General features: G+C 39.6%; 1 protein-coding gene across 39 annotated transcripts in view; it reads right to left on the reverse strand.

The window, feature by feature from the left end:
* Positions 1 to 454: 454 nt before the first annotated feature.
* Positions 455 to 12,570, reverse strand: part of Afdn (afadin, adherens junction formation factor) — a 147,556-nt gene continuing 135,440 nt past the window's right edge. For 12 of the 39 annotated variants that reach the window (XM_087193488.1, XM_087193479.1, XM_087193487.1 and 9 more), the window contains 4 exons: positions 9,778 to 9,912; positions 6,345 to 6,864; positions 3,375 to 3,459; positions 455 to 2,485 (listed from right to left, as the gene is read on the reverse strand). In XM_087193488.1, the coding sequence (XP_087049614.1) occupies positions 2,332 to 2,485; positions 3,375 to 3,459; positions 6,345 to 6,864; positions 9,778 to 9,912 (894 nt within the window). In that variant the 3' untranslated portion in view covers positions 455 to 2,331. Of the gene's footprint in view, positions 2,486 to 3,374; positions 3,460 to 6,344; positions 6,865 to 9,516; positions 9,913 to 12,570 lie in introns of those variants that run through there. The other 27 variants (XM_087193504.1, XM_021237988.2, XM_087193502.1 and 24 more) reach the window with 5 other exon arrangements.

Below are 12,570 nucleotides of genomic sequence, written 5' to 3' on the forward strand. Positions count from 1 at the left end.
CAGGTGAAGCACCCCTCAGATGTTGCACTGACCGGAGGGTGGGGCTGTCCCTTCTGGTCCATCTCTACAGGCCTGGCCCTGGTGCTTGCTCGTGGTCAACAGGAGCTCCTGTTTCCTCAACACTGCATTTGTACTTTTACAATCAAACACATCCCATCACACCAGGTATCCTGATTGGGTACTGCTGAAAATACACTTCACCAGGATACCTAATTAATACCATTTATTTATTACTATGTACATTTAGGAATTTCAAAGTAGCCATGACAGGCAGTGTAACTGAAAAATATTCCCAGTGGCCACCTGGATACTAAGGTGCAAAGAAGAAATCCCAAAGGTCTAGATAGCTGAGCTCTTGTATGGCACCAGCGTAAAAATCACTCCTGACCTTCAGTTAGCTGTCGTCAAGCAAACAATATGTCCCCACAAATGGAAAACACTGCCCAACATGGAGTGATACTCAGCATTGTTTAATGAATGGGTGGACAGATGGAAACAAGGGAGAGGAAGGCTGATATTACAAATATAAACTTTGTCAGCACTTTTAAAACAATAGCAAATACACTTAAATACATACAAAGTTTATTAAAAATAGGTTGCAACCAAAATACAGTAGAAATGGAAAACTACAGCAGTTTGGAAGTTTTTCCCATAGTAATTAATGCACATTATAAAAAGCACTTTTACACATATTCACATTTGACCTCATTGTCCAGGGATAGCCAAATTCACTTCCTCATAGGTTTTATAATCAGAGAATCTCCATGTATGTATGTGGTCTGCCTTTCCACATCTGAACACAATGATCATCTGTGTCTTCTTCTCTAGGGAAAGTGTAAACTCGCCACCCTAAGGCCACCAGTGCTCTTGAAAAACCAGGAGGAACTTGCTTTTCCTGGGGCAAGTGTGCAAATCCTTCATCAACTCTCAGGACCATTTGACTCTTACAGAGGAAAGAGTAAAAGCACACTTTCAAATAAGAACCATGACAGACATAAAAAATATTTACACTTGCATGTGCAATGATTTATCATACAACTCATATTAAAAGTGGTTTCTAGGGCAGCGAATGTCTCTATTCTTCATTTGAAAGTGTGCGGATTTTCCTGATATACACATTTGTAAGAGAACAAAAGGTACAGAAAGATCATCTGGATGCTATCAAGGCTTTGTCAAACAGGAGATGGGCTTGAAATCACAAAGTAATTTACCATTTTAACATCATACAATATAAGCAAACTGAGGTTTTTCTCCCCAACATCAGCCACATACCCACAGAAATGACAGTGGTAACTCATAATTCACAAATTAAAATTAAAATTAAATAACTAGTATATTGTAAAAAAATAGCTTACACTGTCATGAGTTATTCTTGCAATATTTAAGTTACAGATGGCATAATAATCGAATTCCTTTCTCTCCTGAGGGAATATTGATGCAAATTGCTTTTGTAAATTTAAAATTTCTGAGTGACAGTTGTGCTTGAATGTCACCTATGAATCTCCCATTCTTCTCTGATATTTCTGATGCTGGTCACATGAACACTGTTCAGCTAAAGAGATCTCCTTATTGATCCCTTGGAGTATCTGAAATATTAGTAAACTTTCTAACATGAATGTCATCTTCAATTTTACCAATGATTTATTAGACTAACAATAACCCAGTATATATAAAAAATAAAATCCCCTAAGATTAAATTCTCTAGATTTTCTTCTTTGAGAACTTATAAAATTGAGTATTTAATGTAATCACACATTTAGAGCTGATCAGGGGGCTCACTGTCAGGGGAGAGATGGGCTGTGGACCACCATGGCCAGCACCCTGGAGCAGAAACCCTCATGGTCCAAGAGCAGCTTCCACGCTCTCTCTCCTGAAAATAGGGCTGTGGCTACAAGTGAGCACAGTGGTCCAGGTGGTTCAACTACTTTGTCTGGTAGCCAAAGTGAAGCTTTTGAGAAAGAATAGAAACAGAACTACTCAGTCTGTAGTCCTTTGTCAGGATTACAGGAGGAAACAGGGGAGGGACACTATTAGCTCTACTGCCCTCCATTCTGCCCCTCTGTGCCTAAGATTCCAAAAAGAAACTAAAAAAACGATATCCTCAAAAGAGTCAGGTCATTAACAATCAGATTTCTTATTATACAAATGCCAATTTCTTGGTAAAGTAAAATAAAAATTCTTGGAACCATAACATCTCTAAATGGCAATAATTTTAGAAACAGGAATTAGAAATCACTTAGAAATATAACCTCCCTTCTCCTCTTCAGGCTAACACCTGCACACCCACTGCTGAGGGAACCTGGGCAAACACGAAGTGGCCTTGGACTGTCCTCACTTTGTGTTTAGTTCATTCTCCAGTTCTGTTAATTTACGAGAAGCTTTCACTTTATCGGAAACATCTTGACCTTGTGAAAAGAGGCGCTGGCGCTCTTTGAATGTCAGGTTTTCAGGGGCTCCAGAATTTCCAGGCATGTCTCCATCTTGGCTGGGCAAGAGGGAAATGCAAAAAATCACTCATCAAAATAGAATAAACTTCCCCAAAGTAGGCAGGTTTGCATGATGGGCAAGTAATTAAAATTTTCAGTGAGAAAGATTATTCTTTGTTAAATGTTGCTAGCATCTTTCCTATAATTAAATTTACTGGAACTGTAAAAATAGGCAAAATGTTCTCCGTACTAAAATGTTAACTTTTCTCAATCATATCCAATTTTCAAAAAACTAACAAGTCAAATTTCAGTAACTAAGTATTTCTTACCAGTTAAACAAGTTTAAAGGAAGAGGTACATTTTAAAAATATGACATTTTTATGCATCTTTTAAGTATGTGAGAAGCATCTATAAATATACCTATTAGTTATAGAATGGTACTGCTTAGTTCAACTTCTGTTTTAACAGTTGGTACAATACCATTTCTCTTTATTTTTTGTGTACCATCAAGGTTGGCCTTATATTGCCACTGGTTGACCAAGGACCCTTGGCCCTGCCCTTGAATTTTCAATCTTCTCTGTTGGAAATAAACAGCAATATGGTGGCTACTACTACTGATGTCCTGGCCAGTAAGTCTAGTACCTTTATCACTGTCTAAGACAGAACTATATTAGCAAAACAGACTTTTAAAAGCCTATATGCTCACATGACTTTGTATAATGGGAAACATCTGAGCTGAGAATGAAGTCTTTGAAATTTCAACCAGCTTCACATGATTTAAAAATGCCTCAGGGGGGCCGGGGATTTAGCTCAGTGGTTTCGCTGCCTGTTGCACAAGCATAAGGACCTGAGTTCGATCCCCGGTAACAAAAAAAACAAAAATTAAAAAAAAATGCCTCAGGAGTGAGAATAGGCATCAATCACAGGGCCCAGCACAACCCTAAGTACCTTCTAGCATGCTTCTCTCTCAGATCCCGAGCAGCATCATGGGTGCCAGTAACTGTCCCAGCAGACCCGGAGTAAGAGTGTGGTCCTTTTCCAAAAGAGAAAAAGTACAAGTTAAAGTACTTGATTACCTGTGCTCACTGATAAAGATGTAGGGTCAAAGGAAACAAGACACCTTCAATTACTGAGTGAACAAGAAAGCGAAAGGCACTTCAGATGAGATGAAAGATCCACCAATTTGAAAATTCACATCTCTTAGTGGCCAGAGTAACTTACTAAATTCCACAGGTGCTGAGTCACTGAGCATTTGCCCTTTATTAAAGTGGCAATGGTAATGGACATATATGAGACAGTCAAAGTCAGATAAATTAGGCAAACCCATAGAAGACTTACTGAAATGGGGTGAGCAAATTTTTCTGACACTAAGAATTTTCTTAGAAAATCACTCAAGAGCAAATGAAGCCTCAAAGATTATGGAATAAGCACATGAATAAAGTTACTCTTTTCAGGATAACTAAATTTCTTTTTCAAGATAAATGGCTATAATTATTAACAATAAAAATAAATCCTTTTAAACAAGTGAGTTAGCAAAAACCAAACCAAACCACCCCCCCACCCCGCCCCCAGATTCCACACTAGTGCTGCAGACATACAATAGTTGACAAATGAGAACAAGGCTTTCTTAGCAGCAAGGAGCGAGGAAGAGCCTGGCAACATTTGCCCCAGAAATGGTGGTTGTCGAAGATCAAAAGAGATGATGCAGATAAAAAGTTTCAATGTATCCAAGTACTCAATAATACTGTACTGTCATTAATTATTACAAGTTTAAGACATTGTCAGAATTCATGTATTGCTATTATTGTAACATTTTAAAAAAAGTAAATTCATACTTGAAAAACCTTGTGCTTGTAATATAGGCTGGAGTACTAGATGCCCCCAAATCAGCAAATACTAACAGCATTTAATATTGGATTAAATAGGCCACAAAATCATTATCTTTTCACACTAAAAACTATCTTTTTTAGACAAGTTGTATGAAAATGAATTTCCAAGAAAATGGATTTTCTTCCAAATGAAAAAGCCTGTCCCGCAGAACTCCTGGGACTTGTGCAGACACAGCACACCGCCTTTGCAGAGCACAGGAATCCAGGTTGCCACAGGGGGCGCCACCTTCAGCAAAGACTCAAAAGATACAGCAGAAACACTGTTAAGGCAATCCACGTGGAGCCTCTATGGAGTTCTTCGCATGGTAGGTTCTTTCCCATTTGAATTCCAAACCTTTTCTTCATTTTGTCTGTTTTTTAAAAACACTGTGTTGTATCTTTTGAGCTTTGTTGAGAATGATACTTGTTTCTTCCACTGTAAATATCAATTTTTCAAAATTTTCAGAACTTTTACTGTTAGAACATCAAATACTCTCAGTTGACCATATATGAATACTTCCAATTACAAATAATTTCCAAATAACTTTAGTGATATTATGTTGCTATGCTGAAAACTGTATTCATTCAGAGGGATATCTGAGTTCTGTTCCTCACAGCCAGTGGAAGAGACCAAGTACCATCTGTAGCAGCTGCCAGAAAGGGCTGGAACAGAGGTGCGGCAGAGGGGTGAGATGAGAGAACAAGGTGAAATGCACTGTGCATGTGCCATAGACTTTTAGGAGATCTTCAAAGAGGCTGGGCAGAAGACATAGGATATAACCTGCTCCTAAGTGGTACTTTAGGTGTGAAAGTAAGGAAGGATTGATTAGTGGTATGACTGTGACACATATATATAATTCAGCTTGTGAAATCTGATACAAGATGGATAGCATCTTATTTCAAAACTGTTATTTCATAATATCTTTAAAATGAACCAAATTCTAGATAGTTGTAATAGTTTGGCTTCAAGAATGATTCAACCTAAACATTGTATATAGTTTTCAAGGTATATTAAAGATGTGATTCAGATGAGAAAAGGACAGAATCTTGGAAATCTCATTTTCCTATAAGAGGCTGTTCTGAACCTCAGAGCGCCTACATGTTTTCTGGATGGAATCAATATCACACAGAATTTAGAAGATGCTTATACTCATTTAAATACTACTGTATATGGGGATGCTTGGTGCCAGATTTCCAACTTCATTATAGCAAGGTTAAGGAGAAATATGGATCTGGACATAAATTAGCTGTATCCTCAGAGCACTACATTCAGTGCTGTCCAAAGCCTGCATGATGAATTTATGTGGCAGCATCTCTATTCTGGGAACAGGTAGGAGGGCTCTTAGCACTGGGGAGTCTGTGGAGAGGGATTTGCTTGACAGTGCAGCAGCCCTCTAAGATGTGGCTGCAGAGATATGTGGCACTCAGTGTGAGATAACAGGAAGCAATGAAACCAGTTAGAGGGGAGAAGGGAGAGGGAGTGGAGGTGCTTCAGAATCACAACGGTCTCTGTCTCTGAAGCCAAGATGTGCTGTTAGCCAATTCAGCAGACACTTAACTGCCCTACCATGGCACCATAAAAGGTCACCAATCACCGCAAAGCCCACCTGATGCAGAACCCAAAGTTCTACTCACATTAATGGAAACATAAAATGCAGCTTTAACACTGTGTATTTAGAGACATTAAAATGTATGAAAAGGCACTTAACCAAAAGTAAGAATTATTTGAAAAGGTAGAAAATGAAAGCCAAGACCAACAGTACTTCCAGTGATTCGAGGAATAATGGAGAAGAGCTGATTATTGTCAGCTAATCAACAAAATGGAACTTCTTAAAGTATCAAAGAAATCAAAGCACATTTTATCAATAGAGCATTAGCACAGACATCACAATTGGAGGTAGAGGAAGATCACCATGCTGAAAGTGATCAAGTGAGATCTAAACTTCAAAGCAGGTAGGATCTCTTTGGACCATAACAGTGGCAAGGGCACAGATTCCAAAGTTCCAATCATCAAGACAAGATAGGATTTGATTTGAATTCTATCTTTTACCTCTACCTTTATAGTGGCCAGGACGGTAGAAGCTTGGTTTTTTGGGAGGGGGCAGGGGCTGGCCCGTTTTGTGAGCTGTACTGTTGGCTTTGGTGGTGGGTGGCTGGAATGAGTTGGAGAGAAAGATGCCATCGGAGGCCGGGCGTGGCTGGTAGGGGGGCTGCTGTGGCTTAAGGGTGGCAGGAAGAAGGTCCCCTTGAGACTTTCTTGTGCTAGCGTACTTATCCTGACCTGCTAGGCTGCAGTCCTCCTCCTCCTCCTCCTCACTGTATGCAACAAACTTGGCCGTGAACAGCGAGTCTGGGGAGAGGACCTGAGTTTTGAGGTAGGAGGCGTTTCGCTGAGGTGGGGGAGGAGGGGCGCTGGACACAGGGCATGGGTTTGGGGGCTCGTAGTCCCGAGGAAGTGGAGGTCGGCATAGCCCAGGCTCCTCAGGTTCCAGCAACCTGCGTGCAGCCTCGTCATGTTGTCTGCGCCTCTCAGCTTCCAGGCGGCTGTAATACTCTTCTTCCTGTCGCCTCTGCAGACAGGAATAGACAAAAGTGCAAAGGTCAGGGGTTAGAAGGGGATAGGTGGGCCCACTGGGCCTTTACAGGGAATGACAAGTGCACTGATCATCAGTTCCCATCATCACACAACAACAGGTCCACAGTATGCCACATTTAACTGTCCAAATTAACTGCAACAGAAGAGGTAAGTGAACTCAGAAATATTCTTTTCCTGAGAGTTTTAAGTACTTCATACTATTCGGGGTTGTTTGATATGAAACTGCTCAGAAGTATGGAAGAAATCAGTTCTTAAATCCCCTTTGAATTATGAAACTAGATTTGCATTAAGAATCCTCTGAACTCTTTTCTGTCTTCCTCTTCTTTCTCTCCTCTTCTGTTTTGGTACTATATTAACTTACCTGTTACTGCCGTGTTTTAATAGGAAACCATATATTGTATGTAACATCACTCATTTTTCCAAAGGGACAATCTAACAATGTGCTTTCCATAATCATTAATTTATATTTCAAATCTTAATAAACTCCCTGATGAACAGAAAATTAGAGAGCCAAGCATTAATAGCAACAGCAACAAGATACTATATTCAAATATATTTTGACACATACTGTACATTTTTTTCTGACATACATCTGCACGAACTACAGTTGACAGTGTTAAAATTCTTTTAACATTAAAAAAGGTAACAGCACAGTTTTGTTAAAGATTGACAAGAGTTTCAGAGCACAAGAAAAAGCAAATATGAAAGGGGATGAAAGATCACACAGAATAAACTGCCTTGAGTAAACTGTTTAACGCTGTGAAATGAGGCACGGTGAATTTTCAATTCATCCAACCAAAGGGAACGAATGTTAGGACCTTGCTGGCACTAAGATCAGTTTTCAGGCCCTATTTTAAACTTATATGCTTCATTCTTTTCCTATGCCCTCTACAACCATACACATGCACACAGTGAATGCACAATGGTCCCTCTTCACCTTCTGAGAGAGAAAATGAGAAGAGTAAGCGCCAGCCCGATCTTTACCCCAGACCCAATTTCTTGCTTTATCTTCTTGCTCTATGTTGGGAAATCCTGAAGGAAAGACATTTTTTTTTTTATCTTCTTTGCACAAAATATTCTCTTGATTTAAGCAATCAAACTAGAATGATTTCTGTGGCTTTAAATGGCATAGTCAAGAGTTTTGCAATTACATGAGGAACAGTTGCTTGATAACACTGTAGGGAGACCAAAGCCCTCTCCACTAAGCCAAAAGCAGATACAATTACATGACCAAGGAGACTTTACTCTACCCAGAAAATGAACACAAATTTTTCTGTAGCAATGCAAATCCATGAATTTTGGACATTTTGTATTAAAAATAGATTTTCAGCTTCTTTTTACAGTGATCATTTAATTATAGAAGCAGTTATTAAAACACAAGTGTATTCGACATAATCATGAGTTCTAAGAATTCATGTTGGAAAATTAACCCAAGTTTCTCACACAGAAAAGGCAGCCTACTCTTTCTTTGCACATGCATGGCTCTGAGATGATGCCCCAACTGTCCCACCAAGGCTCGAGCAAGACCAAGAGTGGCCCTAACTATAGCCATGAGCACCAGGCAGGATGGGGGCAGCCAGGCACGCACTGACCTGGAGAAGGCATCCCTTCCACAGCCAGAGGGCTTTCAGGGAACAGCAAAACACCAGCACCAATACCACCATAAACTTTAAAACCAAGTGGCTGAAATCCTGGAAACTGATTTCCTGGAAAGATCATCACTTCTTTCTTTCATTACACAAGTAAAAGACTCACGGTAAGCTACCCTGAAAACATAAATTCATCGGGTGCCCTTCTTAAAACTGCTCAGCTATAGCAGGAGCAGCAGGACACACTTGCAGGAGGACTAAGGTGCACAGCACACCCAAATCAGCTTCTGGTGCTGGTGTGGGTCTGCAAAGTATCCATTCTGCTTTCCCGTAAGGAGCCATATCACATCTACCAACCTTACTCTGAGATTGTTCTGAAGCCTAATCAATTTATCACTACAAAGTTTCCTAAGGTTTGGGTTTTTGTTTTTTGGAGACCGGGTTCTATTAACATAGTTCACTGGACTATAAATGAAAGAATTAGTAATAACAACTAAACTTTTCCCTGTCAGACATTTTGACAGTCAAAGCTTCTACCTTCATAGAAGGGAAGTAACCAAGAACAGCTTCTCTCACGCCGAATCACAAGCACCCTCTGGGGACAGGTGGAGCCTGCCCAGGCTCACAGCACAGCTTCCTATCCAGGGAGAAGCCTCAGCTAGAACACACGGACTCAGAGGGTTTCTAACTCTCAGAATGTCAAAATCAGCTGGCATTTTAAAATTCAACTGAAGAATCCTTGAATTAAATGAAATATACATGGAAATAAATAACTGAGAATATTTATCAGTCCTTGTATATTGTTTTTATAAGCCACCTGTACTCTTTACCACTGATCAGAATTGAGTAATTTTTAGTGAATCACCTACTTGAAACATTATAAAGTTAACAGACTGTCTTACTATGTTCCTATTACCTCCCACAGTTCATACTCAATCCAAGTAATGACTGAACAAGTGTTACCTTCACAAAAAATGATCTGGACCCTGTCCAGTAAGGATCAGAGTCCCACGCAAATGGACCTTTTGTATGGAGGCTCATGCTATGCAGACCTAGGAGTTCAGGAGTTTGAGGGAGGCCAGCTCAGAAGGCAAGGGAGTCTGGAGACAGTCCAGAAGAGAGGTAGGCGGGCCAGACGGGGCTAGAGTTTTTGGTCCAATAACAAAAGCTGGGGTTCCGGCCCTGTTCTGTCTTGTGCCATCTTAGATACACACAATTTCTAGCCCCCTTTGCCCCAGCCAATCAATTATGTTCAGGCTAATTTGGTAAAATTCTAGTTGCCCTTAGAGGACCATAACCTTTTCTTCAGCATCTCGCTTCACTCTCTCGTCCTCCTGACGCCGACGCTCATCCTCTTGTCTTGCTCGATCTTCCGCTTCCCGCTTTCGCATTTCTTCCAACTGCTGCTGGCGCCTGCGTTCCTCATCCTGCAACTAACAATAAGTGGACTTTAACTTTCACTCAGCAAGCCCACCAGCATGAGACATCAAAAGCATCTACAGAGACAACTAGACAAAGACACACACACACACACACACACACACACAATACACACAGAGAAAAGTTAAATAGAAAATGCCAGGTTAAGTCACTGTTAGAAAATGCTAAAATTACATATTTTATAGTTCTATAACTTCAAAATCACCTAAAAGCTCATCTCCACAGTCCCAGGTTTATCTTCCATTAATCAAAGAAGCAAGGTGTCACATAATCTCACGCATTATCACGATTCTTTCATTAGAATAAATGTTAGCCAGCTCCTATAAATCCAGACTTGCACAGCAGATAGCCCTCACTTTATCACTATGGAAGGCTTCAGCCACCATGGAGATCAGGAAGGTCCTCCCTCTTGTGGGATATGGGTAGGACCCAATTTCTGCTGAGAGTCACTCTGAGCGCCCCATTTTTTCCTGGAGAATGAGGGTTTAGGGCTCATCTTCCTTTGATCTTTTGCCATTAATTTCCTCCAGATCTCATCATGGACTTCAAGAATTCCTTTCCACCTCTGGGACAGCCCTAAACTCAAGTCATAGAATCTGAACCTGAGGTTTGGAAGCAAGTCATTCTGGCTCATTCTGTCTGCTACTTCAAGCACATGGCAACTACTTCAATACCCTCTCCATCCTTAGAGTACACTCTGCTTTAGGTGATGACTACTTAAAAAGTTATGCTGGTTCAAAATTCATTTGATTGTTTTTCTATGTCTGGTCAAATTCTGCCTTTTTGAAACAACACAAAATATACCTTTCCTTCATACTATCCAAATACTTTAGGATATCTTCAAATATTCAGATGTAACAGATGAACCTTCTTCTTGTTTTTTAACTCCTTTATCTTCCTGGTCACATTTCTTTAGGCATTACAGGTTAAAAATACCTTCTCTAAAAAAGAGTCCTGGATTATCAAACAGGACGAAAGTTAAGACTCTCTCCCTTTTTATTTCTGTGTTGTAGCCTGAAGCAGCAGTAACTCTGATATCTCTGCATCCTTAAATATTTCTTATCAGGTATCTACCTGGACTACAGAATGTCCACAGCTACACTATGACACCATCCAGAGGAAATGACTTGGAATCTCTAAAATTAAAATGGAAATCAAAGCCACTCTCTGGTTAGTTTACTCTCTAACAGCACTTTAGAAATCCCTTGCATAAAACTGCTATGAGATGCATTTCAATTTTGGTAAAACCAACTTCTGGATTTGAATCGTGTGGGCTTTTTTTTTTGAAACAACTCTCTTCCTTGATTGTTGTGGAACAAAACACTCTCTAGTGGGAAAGAATAAATTAACTTGTGCTATTCTAAACTGATTAGGATTTTTCACATCAGTAAACAATAATGAAACATGTAATAAAAAATTAAAGCTGCTTTTTCAAAAAGACAAATTAACTTTTTCTTTAATGTAATCTAGGTATAAGTCCAGGAGGGGTGTTATTAGGATAACTGGTTTTTAGTGGGTGGGTTTTGGAGCAGGAATAGCTGCTAAAAACCACCGGTCAAGATGCAAAGAAAAAGAGCCTACAGTACCTACAGAGAGGGCCAAGTGCCTGTGTGGAGGGGGCTCACCCCCTCAGCAAGTTGTAAGGTCACTAGTACAAAGGATGAGAAACAGCGCTTATGCAACAATCACAGCATAAAGCAGCACAAAGAAAGTAAAAGATTCTATAGAAAAGCAAAGTAAGGAATAATGTTAAAACCACACTAAGGCAACAGGAACTCTCCCTCTTCAAATGAAGTACAAACTGATTTATGTGTAATTTCTAGATCTAAGGAAAAGCAAGTTCTGAGCAAGAAAATAGTGCACACTGATACAGCTGATTCATTTCTTAAATAGGTGTATAGCTCTAGGAAATCAGAATAATTACAATTCTCCTGAGTATAAATGCTCTCTTACAAACCTATAAATAGGTGTTTTCTCTTAAAGAAAAAAGCTTTGTTCTTCTGAATTTGCATGATGTATAGTAAACAAAAGAGATTTCTTGTGTTCAGTTCATTAATTGCTAGTTTTTTTTGGTACCAGGGATCGAACTCAGGACTTGTGCTCTCAAGGCAGGGATGGTGCCACTGAGCTAAATCCCTGGCCCCATTAATTACTATTTTAAGTAAGCCAAATTAACATTTCCTTCCACTATCTGGCTATTTTACAGATTTTTATTTTAAACAGTTTTGTTCTTTAAAAATAACTGTTTCATTCCAAGTGTTAATGAGAAAAAAAGAAAATCTCCTAAATCAAAATGGTACTATAGGGCCAGGGATTTAGTTTAGTGGTTTTGCTGCCTGCTGCACAAGCGCAAAGACGCGAGTTTGATCCCAGGTACCAAAAAAATAAAAAACAAAACAACAAAAACCAAAATGGTACTATAAGGCTAAGGGTACTAAGCTGTACGACTGACTTATGTTCAGGAACAGGTAAAGGGAATCTTAATAGAAATTACAAATCTAATCACGCTGCAATAGTGACAAACTGCCTGTAACAGTGACACTCTGAACCTTAGCCAGAAGGAGAGATCTTTGCTTTACGCTAAAAGGATCAAAGATATACAAATTAAGATGGTCTGGACTAAAGCTAGATTTCAAAAACAGCAGGTAAGC

This window comes from Heterocephalus glaber, unplaced genomic scaffold, assembly GCF_053883595.1.
Source record: "Heterocephalus glaber isolate CG9 unplaced genomic scaffold, H.glaber_assembly_v1.0 deba00001593, whole genome shotgun sequence".
Taxonomy (NCBI): Eukaryota; Metazoa; Chordata; class Mammalia; order Rodentia; family Bathyergidae; genus Heterocephalus; species Heterocephalus glaber.